Genomic DNA, 22,946 nt, shown 5'->3' with positions numbered 1-22,946 from the left:
GTGCCATCACAAGAGGGACAAAGCAAAACAACGCAACACACTCTACACTCAGCTCTTCTTTGGGTTTCTATTTGCTCTCACTCAGGCTGTTCATGTTGCTTGTACCGTGTCGTTGTAGTCGCCACGGATGAGGGCTTGGGTCTGCTCTCTGCGGTGTCCCCTGCCGAGCAACCCAGGACTGGCTGGCCCGTTTTACCTTATGACTTTAACTTGACCCAACCCCGTTAGCGCCTGGCACGCGAGAGTCGAAGGTTCACGTTTCCATGTGGCTAGATCACTTGCAACTCAAAATAAGGAAAACAACCAACCCAAACTCGGCCATGGATTTATCTCAACTGCCTTCCCTGTATCCGGCTCAGCCCAGTCTCCTCGCTCTCAACCCCTCGCAACAATCGCCAGGGAAAAAAAAATTAAAAAAAATGGAAGACGAGCTAGTCTCCCTCCTCAAACTCATCCACCTCCTCCTCGGCCAACTCGCCCTCCCGCTGTTCTAGACCGAGTCCCTCATCTTCTGGACCCTCGGCCTCCCCACCGCGACGAGTTTCCGCATGTTCCTCTCCGCAGCCGCGTCCCTCGACGCCACAGTCGTACACAGCTACGCGCTGGTCACCATCACGCTGATCCCCTACTTCGCCTCGCGGGGCTGGTACATGGACGGCCGCGGCATGCTCGGCGAGCTGCTGCGCCCGCTGACGAGGGGCACCGGCGACCGTCTGGAAAGGGCCGTCATGTTTGCGCGCGTCTGGTTGGCGGTGGCGTGGGTCAATCTGGCGGTGGCGCGGTTTATGGTGGATTTGAGGCTGGTGCTGGTTGCGTCAAAGGTCTCGTGTGTGTTGTTTATCCTGTGATTGGTTGGTTGGATGGTTAGGGGGTAAAGGGTTGCGAGGTGTGAGGGGGGTGGATGGTGGTGCTAAAGTGGGTAGTGGGTGTCGTAACTACGAGGTATGATGCTCGGGGATGGCGCGTATGATATGAAGCTGCGTAGTGGTGTAGAAGTACTCAAGATGGTAAGACTAGAGGAACGATTAGTTAGAAAACTTGGTTGGGCGGGATTCTTGGGGTATAAAAGAAATAAAATAATATCATGTCATATTAACTCCACGCTTGATTCGAGGCATTCGTTGCCTTGCCCAATATGACCGGTTCCCTCAAGACTCTAGCTTTCTTACCTAAAATACCACCTTTCTCTTTCCCCCCTTTTTGCACTAACATCGTCTTCGGGCCGTTTTGCAGACTTGTATGGAGAAAGTCAAAGTTCTAACTTCTTAATAGAGAATGCCTCCACTGAGCGTCATCTTGTCCGAGTTGAACCCCCTTTCGCATTCCAAGTTTTGTTTCCGGGATAGATATAAACGTGGTGGGGTGCTGGCTGCTGCAAGGACCAAGTTAGAAAAAAACCAAAGAGGCTACGGGTGTCCTGGGCGGCTAGAGAAAAAGCAGGATGGAACATGAAAACATCACGGGGCGATGGAAAATGCGTTAAGCAAACGCCTTCCTGCATTGGCGATCTGGATCTGGGCATGAGAAAGGATACGTTTCGTGTTTATTTATTTATTCGGCATGTCTGTCTAGGGACGACTTCTATAGTTTTGGAGTTGATCAAAACATTCATATGACCTATACCAATCACTACACACGCACGCTAAAAAGGTAGTTTAGTTGGAGAGCCAGGAATTTGAAGCAGTAGAATATTGAACTATGAGATATACGGGCACGTATCAGATCTCCAAGCATCTTTTTATGGAAGTAGGTGGGCGAGTAGATAGATAGCTAGTAGGCACTCTAACATAGGCTTCACCGAGCAACCCAACTGCCGCTAGGCAAGCAAGTACCTTGCTACGACGACCAAGGTCAAGTGTAAGCCGAGGATTTACAACTTTATGAGTTTGCAGACGTGCTGAATTCGCGTTTTTGGCCCCATGGCCCCTTTCGAGGCACAAAGCCCACATAATGGAGCCGGAGAGGGCGGGCCGCGCAGCCCAGTACAATTTCGCGTTTCTTGTTTGGAGTAGATAGGGCAGCGGCCTCTATAGCTGCGATATTCTCCTCGCGTTTACACTTATATCCTTTTGCTCGATCTTTCGGTGCCTTGGGTATGTCGGGGACTTTGTTCATTTTTTTTTTCTGAATTGGTTGTTGTCTGCATGGTGGCGGTTCTAGCATCAATCCTAGAATTTATATCGTGGGAACAAGAAGCGAGGCCGGGGTATATACGTTCGCCAGCTGCGGTGACGGGGGTGACTAGTTTCAGGCCTGGGAGAGACCGTCCAACGATTTCCTTGGTTCTGTAGGCTGTTTGGCGTCGTCCTGGGCCCTGCACAGCTCGTCGTCTTCTAGCTTCTGGCGTTTGAATGCCTCATGATCTTTCCAGATTTCGTCGGGGAAGTCTGGGTCGGTCTGGGATCGCTTGTGGCTCTCTGAAGCGACGAGTTGGATGTGTAGTTTCAAGGTGAAGAGCTCGGGGGTAATAAGTCTGTACAAAGACTTGGCCAAGCACCGGAGCCGGGAATATATTTCAATGTCTGTCTCTCTGCGAGGGATGAGAAGGTGTGTCTTGAACTCGGCCACTGCTTATTGTGAAAGGCATAAACTATACTGCACTGTGGTTTGAATTGTTCAAATACTTTATTCAGGGTTGACGGATATGCACATTGTCCTTATCAACAATAGATCTCTGACAATGGCTGGCAGTCTTGGGCCGTATGACCAGGCCATCTCTGCAGTTCCTATTGTTGCTCCCCGGGTTACTATTGTGCGCGTTACTATTGTCTGCCCGGGCATATTGTGAGAGCAAAGTGAGAAACCCTCCACTTTCCGCGCCTGGCTCCGGCCCGCCCTCGGGGTCCCCTATAAAAACCCCCTGGCCCCCTCCTCCTTCCTCTTCCTTTCCTCTTTTCTTCTTTAGGCAGTCCATTCAGTCATCGCACTGCCAAGCCGGCCAGAATGAGAAGAACGAGAGCATGGTCCAAAACGAGGGCAAAGGTTGTTTTGTTTTCCCTTTTTTTTTTTTTTTTTTTTTTGGCTGCTTTCCTTTCCTCACGCTTGACTTTAGTCCTCGCTCCCGATCGTCCAACCAAGTCTTGGCCATTTTGCGGCTCCCTGTTTTTCCCGGCCAAAAAGAAACCTACCTTAGCTAACTTGCCGATTCCGCCATGGCTTCTGCAGAACGTGACGACAGCGGTCCTGCCGCCGGCTGCTCGGCAGCCAACCCCTCGGGTGAGAGCTCCAGAAACTGGGTCCTCACCGACTCGATGATGGCCGCATATGTGGCGATGCGTGGTGGCGCCAGCGGCGTCGACCTGGAGAACGAGCGGCTCTTGGGCCAGCTCCTTAACAGAGAGGAGCAGAACGAGGCCTCGGGCGAGGCGCGGTACGTTGTCACTGTTGTGTTCCCCTTTTTTTCTTGCTTGCCGTTCACTTCACTCTCCTTTTTACTGTCTCACTTCTTCTCCCATACCCATCACCGATAGCACCATTTTCTTGTCTCGGCTTCAACCCCTTACCATCACTCTCTTCCGTCCATTTGTTGCCAGCCTGCTCGTTCTGACACATCGTCAAACAGAATCCTGGCCGAAGTCAAGATGGCAAACTTTGAGCACCTGTGTGTTCCCGGAGGCCACGGCGCCGACAATATCAAGGCCGGCAGCGGCGAGGGTTGGCATGCGGCCAACCATAAGGGAAAGGAGGTGGCCGACGAGGACCACCAGCGCGGCGACATGCCGGCGCTGCCCGACTCGATCCCGGGCACGCCCACCCCAGAGAGCGTAGCCGTAGCTCTCGCTGCCGCCTTTGAGGGCGGCCGAGGCGGCTTGCTTGAGGCCCATTCAAGCATGTATTGGTCTGCCGCCGCGGGCGGCTACGACGACGACGACGACCAAGACTGGGTCTCGGACGACGAGGGCCCCGCCGAGCACGGCGGCATCTCGCCGTGCACCTTTGCTGCCTGGGCCGAGGGCTGCAGCAGGAGCAACAAGCAGCAGGAGTCGGGTCCCGCTCCCAAGAAGCCAACGGTGCCAAAGGTTCGCCCTTCGCCCCTTTTACCCTCCAAGCAGAGCGGGTGAAACGACGCGTGCGCGAGCACTGGTCGGCAATGTGTGGCTTTGGCTTATCCCGACCCCTTTCCGCCCCTCACAGGACGAGCCGCGCCAGCGCCCGCCGACGCCCGCCGACACGGGCGACGAGCAGAACGAGCACGTGGTGCAGTACGGCGCGGGCGACTGGCCCATCTACGACGACTACGCGGCGTGGAGCGACAGCTCGGACGGCAACCCGGCCATGGCGTCGCAGCAGCACCAGCACGGCCTGCCGCCGAACCCGACCGCACTGTGGACCGCACCAGGTATGTGCCTCCTGGCATATATAGTTGATTTGTAGTCTCCTGGCTGACCAGACGTACACAAAAGGCATCGACCCGTCGCACAACCTCGGGCGCGCCGACGGCGTCGCCCAGTACCTGCTGACCCGCATGGACCCCGCGGCCGCGCGCTAGAAGCGCATGCTCCGTGATGGCTTCATCAAGGTCCTGCCCGCCGATCCCGAGAAGATCAAGGGCGACGTCGAGACGTACACCGAGGTAAGCATAGCCCAGCCCAGCCCCAGTTTTGCTCTCTCAGTAACACCGACTGACGCACAATCTGCAGGAGCAAGTCGCTGCCGCCGTCGAGAACTACGAGGGCGAGCTATTTGGCGGCGTGCGCGGTGTCGATGCCCGTGCTGCGCTGGCCGACGGATACCGCGAGCAGCGCATGCTTGCGGGCGAGAGGAAGCGCCTCGACGAAGAGAACGACGAGATGCGTAAGCAGCTGAAGGCTTTGCACTTCCGGTACGTTTTTCTGCTCTCATTTCATTTCTTTGTTGCTTTCTTTGTCTGTTGATGGTTTTGGTGTGGGTCGGCGTTGATGACTGGTCGTTGTTGTTTACTTTCACCCCTTTTCCCATTCCCATTCTCCCCCGCGCAACACCCACTTACTACTAATCCTACAACCTAACACAACATCAAACCTCTGCAAACACAAACTAAACAACAACACGAGAAAAACCAAAAAAAAACCCAAAAGGCCCAAAAAAAAAACCAGACTCAACTAACACAGCCCGCCCCCAACAGCAAAATAGAAGCGCGCAACGCGGCCGCGCTCATGGCACGCATCGCGCAGCGCGACGCAGCGCAGCACGCAGCGCGGATGCGCGAGCACGCGGCGGCGCACCTAGCGGCGGTGGCGGGCGACGTGGTGGACGAGCTCGCGGGCGTCGAGGCGGCCGAGGCCGAGCAGACGGGCCTGCGCGCGCGGCTGGCGGCGGCCGAGGCCGAGCTGCAGGCCATGGCGGCTGCGGCGGGCTATCATGCTGGTGTTGGCGCGCTGCTCGAGGCGGTTGGTAATGTTACTGAGGATGAGTATCTGGCGCTGGCGGAGCCGCTGCAGCGTTGAGATTGCTACTTGCTGAGTGAGTGGCAAAAGGGCGTGTGCTGGTGTCTAGCTTGCTTACGCACTGCCTCGATGGTTGGCAGGTGGTGGAGGACGAGACGACTGGAACGGCGGACGGACGGCGACGCGCCTTTGGGGTTTGATTTTCTTTTTTTCACCTTTTTCTTTTCCGAGTCTCTGCCCCCTTGACGGATGCCATCGTGCCGCCTCGTCAAGCGGCCGATCAAGTACATAGGTACATACAATCCAGTCAGTCGGATAGACAATCGGCGCAGGGACAGACAGAGAGAGATGACTTTTGCCGCACCTCCTGCGGTCCCCGGAAAGGGGTAAAGAGGATCCATATCCATTCTCCCAGCTTGCTCATGTGACGCAACCCGTAGCGCATCCCCAAAGGTTAAACCAGGAGACACGAAAGCTGGCATTGTGAATCAAGTTGTGTGATGGTATATGCAGTTTGACAGGGCAGGCAGGCAGACAACATACATACGTACACTCGGTACAGACAAAAGAGCTCGCCCACGACCTCCTTCCTCCGCCTGCCTCTCTTCTCCCCAAATTTTCCGCTTTCCGAATATGCTTAAGAGATTTTTGTTTTATAGCAGACAACTGACATCGTGAGAGGAGCATTATACATGGGAAACCAGAAAAACGAAAAGATGAGTAAAACGCCCCTGTCCCTCCCCCACGGGCACTTCTTCGGTGCCGAAGAAAGAATACAGCAGAGAAGATGATAATAGTAGTGATAATACACGGGGGTGCGCATACACAGAGAGGTGTCACCCTCTCAGCCCCCTAGCGCGGAACAAAGATGCTGCTTTGCACTCTCTATTTGTTCTTGACCACGCCGACCTTGGCGGGGCGCAGGATGCGGCCGTTGAGCCTGAAGCCCTTCTGCTGGGTGTGGATGACGGTGTTCTCGTCCTTGTCGGCCATGGGGGTCATGAAGGTAGCCTCATGCTCGTTGGGGTTGAACTTCTCGCCGTGGGGGTCGAAGCGCTCGAGGCCGTGCTTCTTGAGCGTCTCGAGCAGGATGCTCTCGGTCATGCGCAGGCCCTCGTACAGGTTGACCAGGTCGCGCAGTTGCTCCGTCTGCTCCTCGGCCTTGAGCTTGTCCTCGGGCACCATGGCCAGGGCGCGGTCGAAGTTGTCGACGCTGTCCACCAGGTCCTTGGCGAACTTCTGGATAGCAAAGTCGCGCGCCGCCTTCATGTCGCGCGCCGTCCGCTCCTGCAGGTTGCGGAAGTCGGCCACGGAGCGCAGGAACTTGTCCTATTTGTCAAGATGCGGTCAGCCGCTGTGGTTCAGTGAGTTTCCCTAGAAGGAATGTAACATGACAGAAAAAAAAAGGGGAGCAAACCTTCCAATCCCGCGCCTCGACATCCTTGGCCTCGAGCTGTTTCCTTAACGTAGATTCGACGCTGTCAGTCTCCGACTTTGCCGACTCCTCGGCCTTGGAGGCATCCTTGACATCGGCGTCCTTGGAGGGCTCGGCCTCGGAGCTGTACCACCTCGCCCGCTGTAGAGCAATGGGGGCGACTGAGCGGGTGGCTGCTAACGGGGCGCGGTAGAATTGCGGCCGCGCTACTGGTCTTTGAGCTGCTAGTCTGAGGCTGGAGCCAATTGCCCTTGATGGCGTCGAGAGAGTCTGTCGTAGCATGGTGGCGGAGGCTGTTGGGAAGCTCGGGTTGGGATGAGATGGCGGCAGTTTTATCGCGTGATGGAGAAAATCTGGTGCTATGTCTCGAGAAATTTTATGACGACGGGGCCTGATGGCGCTAAACGGATAAGCCCGGGAATCGGCAAGCACAGGCGGACTTGTTACAGGGGTTGTCGCCTCACAAAGGGTCTTCACGTGAAGATAGGCTTTTCAGAGCACCCAGACTAAGCGAATAGGCTAGCCGGAGACCCCACACCTTTCTATCGGTCGCGCTTTGTGATCTTGAGCCGCCAAACTTCTCGCATCATCCACCCCACTCACAGTCTCGCACTGCACCGCACGGTATCCGTTTACCTGGCAACTTACATAGGCTTCGCTAACCTCTAACTTCACTACCGCATCTAGTGAATGTGTATAACAGAGCACCGTCAATATGGATTACGGCACGACAAACCCAGACGAAGTGATCAAGCATGCGCGCATTGATAAGACCCCGACAGTCAAAATTTCACACGTAGGCCCGCTCCTCCCCACCGCCTCCCCCCGCCGTCGCGCAGCTCTTGAACGACGGCGATGGAAATCATGCTGACCTACTGGTTTCCTGCCCCAGTCCGACGCGCTGCGATGCAAGTTCGAGCTCAAGGACACGACCATGGACTTTGCCAACACGCTGCGGCGCGTCATGTTGGCCGAGATTCCCACCATCGCCATCGACCTCGTGCAGATTGAGGAGAACAGCTCCGTGCTCGCCGACGAGTTCATCGCTCACCGCCTGGGTCTGATCCCTCTGAACGCCGAGGGCGTCAAGAAGCTCAAGTCGTCGCGCGACTGCGACTGCGACGAGTACTGCGACCAATGCAGCGTCACGCTGACGCTGCACGCCAAGTGTACCGGCGAAGAGAATATGCAAGTAGTGGCTCGCGACCTGGTGCCCGCCGGCGACCGCCTCAACGACCACATCGGAACCCCCGTTATTACCGACGCCGACGGTCAAGGCCCTCTCATCCTGAAGCTGCGCCCCGGCCAGGAAATCAAGCTCACGTGCATCGCCAAGAAGGGCATTGCCAAAGAGCATGCCAAGTGGGCGCCTTCGGCCGCCATAGGCTACGAGTATGATCCGCACAACAAGTTTCACCACTTGGACATGTGGTACGAGGAGGACCCCAAGAAGGAGTGGTAGGTGAAAGAAGAGAGCAACCACTCCCCAAGTCCCCTTGCCTTCTAGCATGGCCCGCTTACCCAGGAATAAAACATTGCAGGCCGCCGAGCGACTACGCCACGTGGGAGGACCCCCCCGATGAGACCCAGCCCTTCCAATTCGACGCTGAGCCCACGACCTTCTACTTCAATGTCGAGACTGCGGGCCCTCTAGCCCCAGAGACGATCGCTACCGAGGCCATGGAGGTTATGATGATGAAGCTGGCCGGACTGGTCAATGAGCTCACCGCCGGCGAGGGAGGCGGCGGTGCCAACGGGCTCCAAAGCCCCGGTTTTGGTGGCGGCGGCGGCGATGGCTGGCAAGACGGCTACACGACGCCCAGCGGCTTCGGCGCAGGAGGCGGCGGCAACCAGAGCTCTTGGGGAGGTGGTGGAGGGGTTACCCCGTATGGTACCACGCCATACGGGGCCAGTGGCGTGCCAAGCTGGTGAGAATATGAACTTCCTTTCCCCATGGCATTGGGTTTACCCTCTATACACTATTCTCTCGGACGTCGTTGGGTTTTGGGAGGAGAGTGGTTTACGTTGGCACCAGAATGGGCTCAGACTGACCGCATTTCTCACATGGGAAATGGCTTGAGCGGTTGCGGCAGTATGCCCATTGATCGGGGGCTGCCGTCATGTATGTTTGATTTTCTTACCACTGGCCGGGCACCGCTATACTTGCTATTCTAGCGACTGGTGCCCCTTCCGGGGGGCAGGGCGAAGTGGGTATTTCGTTTCTGCTTTATTTTTTTCGGGCTGTAAAGATACCATTGGAGTTAGATGGAACACGGGGAGGGAAAGGTGAACGAAGGCGTTGGGTAGCGCCGTCCCTTGAGCACAAAGAAAAACAAGAAGCCTCGTCGCTGAAGCCTGGCATTTTCTCTACTCTTTGGGGGAAATATTTCTTCTACAATCATTCAGGGGGTATAGAAAAAAAAAAGACAAACAGTACAAAAACAGACAAGAGGATGAGGACAGAGAGGGGAGAGATGATGCGGACAGAGAGGGGAGAGATGATGCTGACAGAAAAATAGAGTGGCCGTGAATGACAGAACAATAAAAATGCGATGTCCCAATAACGCCGCGTGCCCTGCCTGCGAAACTGTGCCAGTACATCATCCAACTACTCAGACAAGAAAAATCAACAAAAACACAGACAAAAACACCGCCGCCACCGCCATGGTCTATACACTGCGTCTCTCGCTCTTACTCTATCTATCTATACATGTATATATATATTAATGGTGACCTGTTTGCCTTGTGTATCTATCTCTGGCCGTGGTGGTCGTCAAGTCTTTTCTTCACTTCTCCTCTAGCCCTTGATATCCCTGTATATCTTGCGATGAGACTCTAGAAACAAAAATGTACAGATTGTTTGCCTGTGAAGAGGAATGTCAGTTAGCGGGCCCTGGTAGGCGCAGGTTGAGTAAATAGAAGGAAGATGGGAATCGGTGGTTAATGGCAAGGGTGGAGGGAAGGAGGGAGTTAACGTACGGCCCTAGGCGCAAAAAGCTGGGCACCCAGCCCTTGAACATCCAGCGCAGGCCCTCGGCGGCGTAGATTTCTCTGAGTAGGTGGGGGATGCTGCTCTTGCCCGAGGCGGACATGACGCGGGTCTTGATGACGTCGATGGGGCTAGTGACGGTGGCGGCGACGACGCCGGCGAGGAACGACGACACGAAGTGGGTGGCCAGGCCGTCGTCCATGGGCGTGTTCCGGATGAGGGTGCGCTTGAAGACGTCGTAGCTGGCGAGCTGCGACGCCGTCATGGCGGCCGCGCGCAGGCTGTTGGGCCACACGCCGCGGAACACGCTGGCCAGCCCTTCCTCACGCACCATGCGCGCCAGCCCGTCGACGGCGTGCGTGTAGTTGCGCCGCTGCGCCGCCGGCAGCGACGCGTCGTGCTGCATGCGTACGTTGAGCACGTCGGCCGCGTTGCCCGCGATGCCGCCGACGAACCCTGACGCCGACGCCATGGCAATGAGCGCCCCGAGCGACGGCTGCTGCTTCTTGGCCGTGATTGCGCCGTGGTGGTGCTGCTTGTCTTGCTGGGCGGCGTCGTAGCGCTGCTTCAGCTCCTCGTATATCCCGAACCGCGTCGTCGAGTACGTCAGCTGCCGCAGCAGCGAGGCCGACAGCCCGTTGTACAGGCCCCGCACGCCGCCGTGCTTGACAATGTGCACAAACGTGCCGCTCATCGTCTTGGGCATGTCGCCCGTGCGCGTCTGGAGTCGCACCTGGGGTTGTTGTCTCGTGTTAGTCATGACCTATTGGGCCGATACTGTAGCTTGCTGCCATGTCCCCTCGGATGAACGAGTGGGCCGAATATGTCTCTGGCCCCCAAGCGCGAGGAGTGAGGCCGTCTATCCCTTACCTTGACTGCGCAGGAAAAAGGTTAGCAAGCCCAATCCCCAAACAGCAAAACCAGGAAGCAACACCAAGCATACCAAGATCTAGAGGATGCGTCACGCACGCAGCCAGACTGCTGGCGCTGCCCCCGAACCAGAAGGGATAGCGGATGGGTTTCTGGCTCCCCTGCGATTGCGATGCCGATGACGCGGCAATCGTGTCACTGTCTTTGCGGCCTGGCGGCTTCTTCCCGGCAGTGTTAGGGCCTGGTTCGACTGCGCCCACCGCGGCCGCGGTAGGAGAGTGATGTCGGCCTGCCGTCTGCATGATGCGATTATCGACGGACTGAGGGGAGGGGAGGAGGGGTGGGCAGAGAGAGGTCGCTCGCTACGAAGACGACATCCCGCGAGGAATTTAATTACTGAATATTGAGATGAGAAAAAGCGTGAAGGAAGAATTGAATCAAGTGCTCAAATCAAATGCTTAAATCAACAGCGCCGCCGCATCCAGTTGCTGCCGTCGTCGTCGTCGTAGTCTTATTCGTCGTCGTCGTCGTCGTCGCCGTCGTCGCCGTCGTCGCAAATTGTCTGAGGATTGGAAAAGGGGTGCTGCATTCCCTCCAAATGTCGGACGGAGCGGCGGAGATAAGCCGCCAATTTTTCTCTTATCTCAAGCCTGGTAATATGCGATTTTCGGAGCATGCATCTCCAACAAGGTTGCGCCTGGCCTGATGTCATAATATAGCAGGGGTCCCCTGTCCCACACGCACTGTCAGCCGCCTGTCACTGAGCTGTGGGGGCCCCTAGCCAGCCGTGCGCCACCAAACACTGATCGGGGCGTCGGACGGAAGCTTGCATCTCCAAAAATCCAATCCCGTCCCATCCCATTGGAGTTTGAATTTTGAAACGGCTAGCTTACACCTCTCAACACGTGGCTGGCTCGCTATCGCAAGCAGCCGAAACCTCCTCCTCCCCCTGCAACGGGGCTCATAGGGATTGCTCCCGTCTGCCGCCAGATATATCGCAATCAACGTCCTGGCGCGCCCGTCAGCAGCGGCCTTAGAATGAGCATCAGCGTGACCGGGCCTCGAGCACTTGGTGCAGTCGCCGGCCGCCTCGTCGAGCCGGGTCGCGCGGGGAGCTACCGCACCCATGTTTCGTCAACTGCATCGCTATGTCTGCGTCTGCGGCGCCGGAGCCAATTGAACAGCCCAGAGCGGCCTGGCAGCCAATACCAGCGCTTGCCTTTCTCTTCAGGTCAGCAGTTGCGCATCGAGGTCGCGACCGACTAACTCCTCAACCCCCATTCGGGTCGTGCTGATGATGATGGAACCTACACCAAAGGTCCCCGAGTCGCTTCTGCCCCCTCTCCCGCCCTGGCGGAACCCGTAAAGGGCACCGGCACTAGTAGCACTACTAGCAGCAATCCCGCTACAGTCGAGATCAACGGAAAGACGTACGCCACCGATTCTTGGTTCAACGCCCCGGCCAACGTGCTCGCGTCGACGAGCCGCAAGCTGCACCTACAAAAGGACCACCCAGTCTCCATCACGAGGCAGATTCTCGAGTCCAAGTTCCCACGGCCGACGTTCAAGTACCACAATGACTTCGACCCTGTCGTGTCGACGGTCGAGAACTTTGACTCTCTGGGCTTCCCGCCCGACCACCCGGGGCGGAACCGGTCCGACACGTACTACATCAACAAGGACATGCTGCTGCGCACGCACACGAGCGCGCACGAGGCGGCGCTGTTCCGCGCGAGCGAGAGCGACGGCTACCTGATCAGCGCCGACGTGTACCGCCGCGACGAGGTCGATCGGAGCCACTACCCCGTGTTCCACCAGATGGAGGGCGCGCGCGTCTGGGACCGGGCGGCGGTGCCCGGCGGCGACGTGGCAGCCGCCGTCTACGCGGACCTGGCGCGGCTGCCGACGCACGACATCCCCGTCGAGGACCCGAACCCGCCCTTCGACCCCGAGCGCAACCCGCTGCAGGCGGCCCACCACACGCCAAGCGAGGCCGAGGCCGTGGCCGCCCACCTCAAGCGCTCCCTGGAGTTGATGGTGGTGGAGATCTTCACGCGCGCCAAGGCCGCCGCGGCCCGGCAGGACCCCAACTACGTCGACGAGCCGCTGCGCGTGCGCTGGGTCGAGGCCTACTTCCCCTTCACCAGCCCGTCGTGGGAGCTCGAGGTGTACTACGCGGGCGACTGGCTCGAAGTGCTCGGGTGCGGCGTCACGCAGCAGCAGATCCTGATCGACGCGCAGGTGCCGTCTAAGGTCGGCTGGGCGTTCGGCATCGGGCTCGACCGCATCGCCATGCTGCTGTTCCAGATCCCCGACATCCGCCTCTTCTGGTCGCGCGACGACCGGTTCCTGGGCCAGTTCGCCGGCGTCTCGGACGACCTCGCCCGCCTGCGCCGCTTCGTGCCCTTCTCAAAGTACCCGGCCTGCTATAAGGACGTGTCCTTTTGGCTGCGTTCGACGTTGTCGGCTGCCGGCGGCAACTCGCGAGACGCCAGCGCCCAGGATTTCCACGAGAACGACCTCATGGAGATTGTCCGCGACATCGCCGGCGATACGGTCGAGGACGTCGCGCTCGCCGACGCCTTCACCCACCCCAAGACGGGCCGCCGGAGCATGTGCTACCGTGTCAACTACCGCAGCCTCGAGCGCACCCTGACCAACGCTGAGACGAACCGGCTGCACGACCAGGTCACGCAGGCGCTAGTCGACAAGCTCGGCATCGAGATTAGATAATCTTGGGAGTTTCCATCTATCTACTAGTCCCCTACTCTCGGCCGACAAGAGAAACAGGACGATGAAAAGCGCAGAACCCGCCGCACGGCCCAACAGTTACTTGCATGGCTTTGCGTGGCGAGTTTGCCCCAAAGTATGTAGAGAGCCTCTGTTTGTTGTTAGGGCGAAAATAAAAGGGGTGGCAGGGGGGGTGTCCGGCAGGAACTCAGCCACGCTTGGCTGGGACGTTGAGCCTTTCTTCCCCTCTTATCTATTTCCCGACTCAGCAAGTGGTAATCTACGAGACAAGACGCAGCCCACGTGTGAGGTTTGCTTGTGCATGCAGTTGGGCTGTTTGTTGTGTATATTGTACCGTATGTACTTTATGTACATGGATAGAAAAAAAAGAAGCTGCGACGGTTGGAAAATGGAATAGATACCCCCCTCACCCTCCTCCCCTCTTTTTCTCTTGCAAGCAGTTGTCTACTGTGCGTGTGTTCGTACCTTGGTGGCAGGTGATGCTGACGTTTGGCTTGGCCATCTTGGCGATGCCATCTTTACGGCTTTGACGGGTGCCATGATCGTAATAGGCAAGGTAGGTAAGGTAGGTAGCCATGTCCGAGGGAGGCAGGCGAGCTGGATTCTATTTTCATCATCTTTGCAACTTTGCCGGCAGGCTTGTTTTTGCATAGCCGGCCACGACCATGCCGAGCGCACGGGGACGGACGAGGAGTAATTGGAATAGCTTCGTTTCTTCTACAATTGTTGCCTTCCAGGCTAAGAAACCAGAGACAGTCCTAGGGTCTGTCTACTACAGTCTACCCGGTATGCAGTGTGTACCTCAGTCTGGAAGCAGAGAAGGGGGCATGTCAATGCCAAGATCAATATTGCCGCAACCCAGTTCCCCGACATCCATATGGGCGGGCATACGCCATGACGTATAAGCAGCTTCTTCTTCAACAGCATGGCGCAAGCTAAGGAGCAATGCGCCGCGGGTACGCAGATAATGTAGCCAAAACTCTCGGCGGCGTATTTACCAGCATATGCGACAGTGGCAGCATGCAAGTTAAGCCAAGTCAGTTTAGACTAAACTCGACGCCGCCGCACTAGGCAAACCAGGCGTTTCTGTCTCTTTCCGGGGGATAATCAGATCAGGGCAGTGTGTCAGGTTTTTTTTTTTTTTTTTGGTGTCTGAGTCTGGGTTGCTCGGGACCTGAATAGACTTCTGACGAAAGAGAATGCGAAGCAACAGGAATGTCTTAAGGTGTGTCCTGCCACGCACACTTAAAGGGCGGGAAAGGCACCCGAGGATGGATGGATGCCCTGATGGGTTCGAAGAGAGAAGCAGGGACAAAAAGGATGATGACCGAGAGTTTCCTGTGCCACTGCCCGCGAGTGATGAGAATGGACAAATGCAACCAACTGTGGGGGGTCTTACTGGAGAAATAAGCCTTGAAGATGAAGCAAAGTGTTTGAGCAGCCACGATTGCCACGTCTAGCCCTCGGGCGGCCCCAGGGCACAGAGGCTTGGGAATTGTCTCAATTCAATTCCAGAGGCCCATCGAGGCTGAGCACCCCAAGCGGGTGGAGCCGACCTGGTGGTTGGCCCGTCTTTTAGTGTAGCCCAGTGCGTTCTTCCTCTTTACAGTTTACTCAGCACGAACGAGGCCGACTGCTGGGCCAAAAACACAGATATTACCCGCGCTATCTGTACCGATTCTAGGGCAAAGTTATCAGCTGCACGCCCACTGCCACCTCAGGGGCAGCGCCGGCGGCTTTGGCACTGCGGCGGGGGGGGCTTCTGGATTTTGCCCGACACCTCAGATCAGTCGAACTGCCCTTCAAGTATTGCGGGCTTGGCGCAGTTCCAGTTCCGCAAACCACTCTCCATCCAGTATCGGCGGAGGCCCCGGCTGGGTGGCTCGGTGGCTTGTGGCTTGGGTGGACTGGCCGAGACAGCGAGTCCCACGCCAAGCCTTGTGGAGAGAGCCCTGGAACCTGCCAGCAGGTTGACAGAGGTGACTGACTCTGCCGTATGAACTGTGTAGGTTTCTTCCCGGCGCGCGTGCCCCTCGTGCCTGTGTCTCGCAAAGAAACACAAAGCGCCATGCGAGGCTGTGCAAAGTTTGCGTACGCAACCCCAGACCTTAGCTGGGCCTCTCCTCTCAAATTCTGTTGAGCAAAAGATTCATTTTTGCGGGTCGAGTGGCTCTCGTTGCGCAGTGCCGACGCGCCAGCCCATGTTCGGGACTTGGACAGCAACCCGCACTCCGTCCTCCGCAAGTACCGTTCAGTACGTAGCCTTAGGAACAGTACCTCGTGCCTTCCATTTGCCCCTCGGCTGGGCGAAAGTTGGAATTGAATCTGAGCCTCTGGCCAAGCGCCGCAAAAGGTCCCTCCTTTGGGGGACCTTCCTTCCCGGACTACGACAGCCAAGAAATCGCCCGCTGCGTAAGGTAGGTCCCAGTGGATGAGGCTTGGAGAGTGCAAAGTGGTGGCAAGACAGAATTGCAGTGCGGAGAATTATTAGCCATGGGATGACCCGAACTGGTTTGCATGGCAATCCCCCGCCTGTAACCGGCCCGGCGCATGTCTAACCCTGCACCGCAGACGTCGGGCTGCGCAGTGGAATGGATACTCCGTCCATACCTACGCAGTAGTCCATGGATACTATCGAATGAATTAGAGAGGCTCAGACTTTCTCGCGTCTCTGCGAGAGGGAGGAGGAGGCAACATGCCAACAAAAAAGTGTTGATTCCTCGTAACACCTTGGTAGTAACTGTAGGTACTGTGCCTGTCCCGCTGAGAACGGGCCCGTCAGTGCGGCTCAGCCTTCCAACTCACTGAGTTGGTCATCCTGACCGCGGCTCTGTTGCTACACAGGGCTCCCGCAGGTTCTGGTTTTTGGGGGGCGCCCTGTGGGCTTCCAAAACAGAGACCCGTGATCGCCTCCGGCGGCCTTCTGTTTCACTGCAGCTCTCCGCCACACCTCGCAGCATCCCGTCTACCTAACCTACTCCATACATTAGTGCAACCTCCGATTTCCCCAAGAGAGACGGCCGTATAAATTCCACGCCCGCCCACCTTCCGCATCTGTCGCCCCGCCCGTCAGTCTCTTGCAGTGCAGCGCAGTGCCCGTGAATATCCAAATACCCGCCCATCCGCCACACACACACAGCCCGACCTTGGAACCTGCACTTGGAACCTGCTGCTCCCGCTCCTGCAACCTGCAGCCGACCCCCTGGGAGATAAGACCACTTCACTCCCTCTCCTCAGTTGTTCAATCTTCAATCTGCAACTTTGCATCACCACCCCCTCCATATCCTATCCTGCTACTACTACTCCGTAGTATTCTGCCACATCACTGCTAGATCGATCCAACTCCAACCTACCCGCACAACAAACACACACACTCTCCATCGCAATGGAGCCGCAACAAACGTCACAACCACAACACAACGGGGAGAGCGCCAGGATTTCCCCGCCGTCACCGCCGTCCCGGTCCTCGACCCGGTCCTCGCTATCCAAGAAGTCGTCGTTGACCCTCGACCTTTCCAACATGCCGCCGCTGGTGCAGCCGACGCCGCCATCCAACACGCTCATCTTCACCAACCTACAGTCGCTCGACATATTCCAGGCCGACAACCTGCAGACGATACGGGAGCTGGTCGAGAAGACGGCGCCAATCTACTCGTGGTCGCCGCTCAAGTCGTTCCGCCGTATCATCGTGTCCTTCTTCAGCGAGGACGCCGCCATCGCCGTGCGCCAGGCCTGGGACGGCGAGGCCGTCATGGGCGAGCGCTGCCGCGTCTACTTTGGCCAGCCCACGTCCGTCTCGGCCCAGCAGGACGTGCACCTGGCGCTGCCCGACGCCGGCAAGCTGTTCTTCATCAGCCCGCCGCCCAGCCCGCCCCACGGCTGGGAGATGCGCCTCGAGGACGCGCCCAACAAGATGGTGCACGCCGAGGACCTGGCCGACGCCCTGGCCCGCCTGCGCCACCACAACAACCCCGCCGACAGCGTCATGGGCGGCACCGGCTACTCGCCCGTCTCGCCCGCCGACAGCACCCGCCCCGACGGCGCCGGCGGCTTCGCCAGCCGCCAGCGCAGCCGCAGCTCCACCCTCATCTTCCAGCCCCAGGAGCAGCACGACGGCAGCAGCCCCGACCTGCCGTGCGTCACCGTTGACGACATGACGGACGAGCCCGGGGACATCAGCCCCATCGTGCCCGACTACACTGCCAGCGTAAAACCCATCATGGCGCACACCACGCGACCGCCGGTGGAGCTCATGCTCGATGCCTAGTTGTACAACCAACTCAGGGTTAGGGGCGAAGCGTGGGGAAGCAGGTTAGATGCAATGGATACATATCCAGCTCTACCTAGCCACACAATGTACTAGGATTTACCGCCCACCCGCCATCATCTTTTTCTTTCTTCTTTTCTTTCTTTTCCTCTGTTTCTTTTACACCTGTCTTACTATTATTTTCCATCTCACTACTAAGCCAGCAGCACGCAATAATCGTGCGCGGCCAGAGCAGCAGCACGGCTGCGAAGATCAGGAGCCGGCGTTGGGGGCGCGTGTGGATGCGTTGTTGTACCTTGTAAGGCGGCGCCGCGTCATAGAGAGAGATAAAGAGAGACCTGAGCTGCGGAACCAACGCAAAAATGCCTACAGAAAAACATTTCTTTTTATTCTCAGGCAAAAGTCAGCATTTCGGAGAAGGGGTGGGTGGAGTTGTTCCTTTTTTCCCCTTCAGGAGTAAGGCTAAGAAAAGCATCCTCTTTTCTCTCTCTCTCTCTGAAAATTTTCCTTTTGAGAAGCAGGGAGGAGAACAACAAAACGCAAATAAACACATTAACAATGGCAACATTGATATCAACAAGCAAGCAAGCAATGGCAGATCAGAGAGTGTTGCGTGCGGTATGTATGCAAGCCTTGACCATACCTAAGTGCATTAGGTAGGTAGCTGGGCTTGCTTTGCTTGCTCCCGCTGCATCTCCATCCCGATACAATAATCCAGATGCTCATGGACAAGCTAGTCCAGAGAATCGACCAAAGCCATTGCCCTTGATCCGATTTCTTTTGTTGGTTGTGGTGAGCGTTGGTGCGTTCCCGTCTCGAAAAGGGGCTCCCAAATCAATGGCCTAACACCAGGGGCGTGAGACTCAGAGACAGAGAGAGAGAGAGTGAAGCCTCAAAGGACTCCAACAAGCGCCAACGTCCCTCCCGAATATGAGGAATGGGAATGGGGGCGTCGTCAACAAGCTCGGATCCCTTTTCGCTTTATTTATTCTATTTCGCACCCGTGCCACACACAGATGTTCTTCGGGGTTGCGCCGCCCGCTACAGGAATGGAACTTGAGGCAGAACGCTGCCGGTGCTTGTTAGGTTGTGTTTACGATAAGTGTGAGAGTCCGATAGATGACGGATTGATTGATGGGACGGTGAAGAGGGCAACATCGTTCCCCATCCTCCTGTCTTACGAGCTAGCCCGGCCGGCATCCGGCTAGGCATCAGCCAACCCTTTTTCCTCTCTTTTCTCGTTTTGCCTCTCAAGTTTCATGCGCCGCTGCGCGCCGGAAGACTAGCTGCTAGCCCGCCATTAGTAGTGTAACAAGGCATTTTTGGGGTCAAGAGACAACAGTAAACGTGTCTCGGAATATATACCCATGGTGTCGGATAATTAGCCTTGCACCACGCACACACACACTCGTCGTCCAATGGTAATGAACCAACATGGAAAGAAAGGGGCAAAAATTCTAATTGAGAAGAGATAGCCGAACCAGCGACCTGTCGCAAACATCCAAACGGGAGAAATACAGGATTGTAGTTTAGCAAAAAAAAAAAAAAGGCGCTTGCACTGCATGCATCACCCCAGTGTTGCCGTCTGGAACAGACCGGAGGCGCTCTTCGCGCACAACCAAGCAGCCCACGCTGCGAGGGCCGAGGCGACGAGCAGGGCTTGGAGGGCGCGGCGTTCGACTGGACTGCTGCTGCTACTGCGGAGCCATTGCCCGCGAACAGCATCAGTAACACACTGCTCTTGCTTCCCTCGCTCCGTCTCGGCGCCACTGCCACTACCGTCCCTCTCTCTAGGTAGCTGCCCCGCCGCCCCCCGAGTAAATTTTCCCGGGTTGGGGATATACTTGAAGGCGTGGGTGGCGTCGCGGCCGCCGGCCTGCTCAAGGACGACGGCGCGCAGCATCGGCCGCAGGCGCCGGATGCTGCGGCGGTCCCAGGCCGGCACGGCGCGCTTGGCGTAGCTCATAGCCATGAAGAATAGGCACTGCCCGGCCACTAGCACCGTGTAGTAGCGTGGCGGCCGCGGCACGGCTAGCGCGTCGGCGAGGGCGTGGCCGTTGAGCCTGGGTAGAGTCGACGTTAGTTGTGGATCTGTTTTATTTTATTTGTTCCTAGAGGGGAAAGGTGGTAGAAATCTAAGATCGGCGGTCCACCTTAGAGGGTAGTTAGGTATATTTGTAAGTGACGGAGAGCGAAGAATGACACCTACCAGTATGCCTCGGCGCGCAGAAAGTCGGCAGAGGGATACGTTGGAGGCTGGCCGGCCAGGCTAGCGATGATGTTATTGGCGAGATCCTGCGAGGCGGTTGACGGGGCGACCTCGTCGGTCCGGGCCAGCAGCGACTCCATCATTGTGCGGGCGGCGGTAGGCGTGGCTAGGACGTCGGTCGGGGTCCCCAGCAGATAGGCGACCCAGCGCCACAGAGCGATGTAGTCGGCGATCTCGCTCTCGCGTAGGAAGATGCCCTGGCGCGGGAAGCTGACCCAGATCAGTGAGGCCGAGAAGGCCAGCACGGTGCCGATGCTGTCGAGGTCGTTGACGGGCACGCCGTAGCGCGCCACGTCGAAGTACTCGGGGTCGGAGGCGGCGAGGCGTAGGATCCGCCTCCGCACCGAGGCGTGCAGCAGCCTCACGCGCACCGTCGAGGCCCACCCTTTGCCCCCCTGTCCCAGCCCCGGCTGGACGGCCTCGAGGCCCTCGGTCACGTCCAGTACGTGCTGGAAAGTCTCGAGCAGTCGCCGACGCGCAGCACCCATCCCGAACCCCCCCGTCCGCGCCAGCGTCTCGACCACGCGGTGGAAGGCCATGCCGCCCAGCAGAGACTGGAAGGTGAGCCCGACAAGGAACGGACCGACGTAGCGGTAGAAGACGTGCTGGCCCCGCTCGATCTGCTGCCAGTCGACCCACTCGGGCACCGTGTTGACTTCGGCCCAGAGCCGTTGCAGCGTCTCGTCGTGGTACGCTTGTTGCCGAAGGAGCTCGAATAGGTCTCGGTGGCGGCGGTGGTGACCTCCCCTCTCCCCCGGATCCTCTTTCCCGTCTAGTGTTAGCTCTCCATCTGTTGTTGCCGCCTTTCCGCTCGGTTTCGTCCTTCTCTCTCCGGCCTTGGACGGAAGCGACACGGGGGCGAGTTCGTCCAGCCGGTCCAGACACTCGGTGGCGAGCACGTCGTAGGAGAACATCAACGGGCGCATTTGCTCGGGCGTCATGTGTTGGCGAGTCCACTCGAACTCGTAGCCCCATGCCGCCACCCGCTTTCCTCCCAGTTCCCCGTCCTTGGCCTCTCCGCAGCTGCCGCGGCTACTGTGACTCGGCATGATGATTTGTCTAAGGTGTGGTTCCGATGTTTTCTTCAGGGATGTATCATCGAGGAGAGTTTCGGTCCAGTCTATCTGATAATGATCATTAAAATAGCCCAGTCCCGCTGCAAAGCCAGAGCGCCAGTCAATAATTAACTCCAACCAACGTCCATGATGGCTATAAGTTGATGTGGGGATGCGAACATGTTGGTGAGAGGGGGCGACCATATGGTATGTATGACGAAATCATCACGCTCCTGCCTCGAGAAGGCGATGTTGGCGATACAGGCGAGGTGAGCTAATAACAGTTAACCGTAACCGAGTCTTCCCCACTTTTGATAAACTAGATCAGTCATCTATCAGTGAGGATTTGCTGCTTTTCCTTGTTCAAAAGGCTTCCGTCTCGTCTCCCGGCACCTGCTTTATACAGCCGTTGTTGTTTATACTAGCCAGCGTTGTATGTAGGAGAATTTATTTCTAGCCGACGTCTTACAGAGCGATCAATGTGATGGGGTTTGCCACCAGTCGTTGAACGAGACCAATGGAAGGGTTAGGGTTGTGCGCCTGCGCTTGTGGAGCTGCCCAGCCCAAATGCAAGGCCCCTGAAGGAGAAGCTGTAGGGAACAATGTGGGGCGATAAATTTGGTCGGTGTTCAAGAGTACCGGCGCGACGGGAAATTTTTCATGTCGAAGCACCTCGACCGACTCTTTTTCCGGTCCTTGTCCAGAGTCGCCCGCCAAACGCCGCCCGTCTTTTACCCAGCATGGTGTGCTCCTGCCGCACGGTAGCGCTCAGCATTTTTGTGAAAAGCATCGCACACGTCCAACTTCCTGGCGCCCATGTCTCGGCCTCCGTCGCGGCCGCGGGAGCGTACCTGTCGAGGAATTTTCCAGCCTTGGCCGGCCTCAAAGGCGCCGCCCATCCTTTCTTAACACCCTCGTCTCGACCATTGCACACATCATGCTCCAAACAGAGCGACCTGGCCGACACACTTGAACGCGCCGTTCGTGACCAGCGCAAGGCCACTCATCGTGCTGTCGCTGCGGCCGATGCCTGGCAAGATTCGTCTGGCCGCGAGGCCCATTCCACGAATTCCAGACGTCAATCCAAGGCGGCTGGATCGGCCAGGAACCCCCAATCTTCGTCCCGAAAGGCCAGACCGCAACGCGGTTCCTCAGAACCCTCGCAGACGAGGCGGACCAAGCCGCAAAGCCTTCCGATAACGACCGAAATGAAGGCAGTCGAAGTACCAAGCAATTTGATCATAGAATCACCCGAAAACTCAGTCAAGGAAGCCAAGCAGTCGATGGCAGTAGCCGCCAAGAAGCCGGCAGAACCAAAGAAGTCGAAAACGGTGCCTCGCGCCAAGTTTGCAGAGACATCGACTGAAGCTGCCGAGCCAACCCTTGGGTTCGAGGGGCTAAATATCAACTCGGGCCGGCATTCCGCTAGGCATGTTGCAGCAGAGCAGCCGTGGGGTGCTCGACTAGAACCGCGCGGCGAGAGGACAAGGATAACCCGCGAGACAATGGAGGCTCTCCAGAGGTCGGCCCAGGCGTGGGAATCAAAAAGGTCTAAGCCGGTAGAGGAGGCCGAGGAGGGCCAAGATGAAGATGAGAAATGGACTCTTCCAGACTGGAGAGCCCAGAAGGAGCGTCTTAAGGAGAAGTTTCCAGAGGGGTGGAATCCTCGTAAGAAGCTGTCGCCTGACGCGCTAGCCGGCATCAGGGCCCTCAATGCCGAGTTTCCCGATGTATACACAACCCAGGAGCTGGCCAAAAAGTTTGAGCAATCTCCTGAAGCTATCCGCAGAATTCTCAGGAGCAAGTGGACGCCGACGGCCGAGGAGGAGATTGACCGCCAAACGAGGTGGCATAAGCGGGGCTTGAAGGTCTGGAACCGCTGGTCGGCCCAGGGCAAGAAGCCTCCGTTGAGGTGGCGGTTGGAAGGCATCCGTGATCGGCGAC

At 57.4% G+C, this 22,946-nt stretch overlaps 7 protein-coding genes across 7 annotated transcripts; 5 read left to right on the top strand and 2 right to left on the bottom strand.

The window, feature by feature from the left end:
* Window positions 1-419: 419 nt before the first annotated feature.
* On the top strand, window positions 420-848 carry B0T26DRAFT_680102 (uncharacterized protein; the record flags this gene model as incomplete). Its single annotated transcript, XM_060440450.1, has 2 exons — window positions 420-434; window positions 495-848. The coding sequence occupies 2 exons, from the start codon at window positions 420-422 to the stop codon at window positions 846-848; spliced, it is 369 nt and encodes a 122-aa protein (XP_060291506.1).
* A 5,403-nt stretch (window positions 849-6,251) lies between these two features.
* On the bottom strand, window positions 6,252-7,083 carry B0T26DRAFT_654928 (GrpE-domain-containing protein; the record flags this gene model as incomplete). The annotated part of the gene is made up of 2 exons (XM_060438589.1): window positions 6,252-6,695; window positions 6,784-7,083. 2 exons carry the CDS (start codon window positions 7,081-7,083, stop codon window positions 6,252-6,254), a joined length of 744 nt encoding a protein of 247 aa, XP_060291505.1.
* A 433-nt stretch (window positions 7,084-7,516) lies between these two features.
* On the top strand, window positions 7,517-8,733 carry B0T26DRAFT_680099 (DNA-directed RNA polymerase; the record flags this gene model as incomplete). The annotated part of the gene is made up of 3 exons (XM_060440449.1): window positions 7,517-7,597; window positions 7,694-8,259; window positions 8,343-8,733. The coding sequence occupies 3 exons, from the start codon at window positions 7,517-7,519 to the stop codon at window positions 8,731-8,733; spliced, it is 1,038 nt and encodes a 345-aa protein (XP_060291504.1).
* A 1,320-nt stretch (window positions 8,734-10,053) lies between these two features.
* Window positions 10,054-13,393, top strand: B0T26DRAFT_743675 (phenylalanyl-tRNA synthetase mitochondrial precursor; the record flags this gene model as incomplete). The annotated part of the gene is made up of 3 exons (XM_060444292.1): window positions 10,054-10,073; window positions 10,351-10,451; window positions 11,979-13,393. The coding sequence occupies 3 exons, from the start codon at window positions 10,054-10,056 to the stop codon at window positions 13,391-13,393; spliced, it is 1,536 nt and encodes a 511-aa protein (XP_060291503.1).
* A 3,403-nt stretch (window positions 13,394-16,796) lies between these two features.
* Window positions 16,797-17,678, top strand: B0T26DRAFT_656766 (Calcipressin-domain-containing protein; the record flags this gene model as incomplete). Its single annotated transcript, XM_060438734.1, has 1 exon — window positions 16,797-17,678. One exon carries the CDS (start codon window positions 16,797-16,799, stop codon window positions 17,676-17,678), a length of 882 nt encoding a protein of 293 aa, XP_060291502.1.
* A 1,834-nt stretch (window positions 17,679-19,512) lies between these two features.
* B0T26DRAFT_628442 (uncharacterized protein) lies at window positions 19,513-20,921 on the bottom strand (the record flags this gene model as incomplete). Its single annotated transcript, XM_060436226.1, has 2 exons — window positions 19,513-19,741; window positions 19,888-20,921. Coding segments are annotated over 2 exons (1,263 nt in total), but the record flags the coding sequence as incomplete, so codon positions are not given.
* Window positions 20,922-22,501: 1,580 nt separating this feature from the next.
* On the top strand, window positions 22,502-22,933 carry B0T26DRAFT_627341 (uncharacterized protein; the record flags this gene model as incomplete). The annotated part of the gene is made up of 1 exon (XM_060436204.1): window positions 22,502-22,933. A coding segment is annotated over one exon (432 nt), but the record flags the coding sequence as incomplete, so codon positions are not given.
* Between the last annotated feature and the right edge of the window lie 13 nt (window positions 22,934-22,946).

This window comes from Lasiosphaeria miniovina (genome assembly GCF_030549165.1).
Source record: "Lasiosphaeria miniovina strain SMH2392-1A chromosome Unknown B0T26scaffold_7, whole genome shotgun sequence".
Lineage (NCBI taxonomy): Eukaryota > Fungi > Ascomycota > Sordariomycetes > Sordariales > Lasiosphaeriaceae > Lasiosphaeria > Lasiosphaeria miniovina.
The sequence above is the reverse complement of the archived record's forward strand: the minus strand, read 5'-3'. Positions and strand labels throughout refer to the sequence as shown.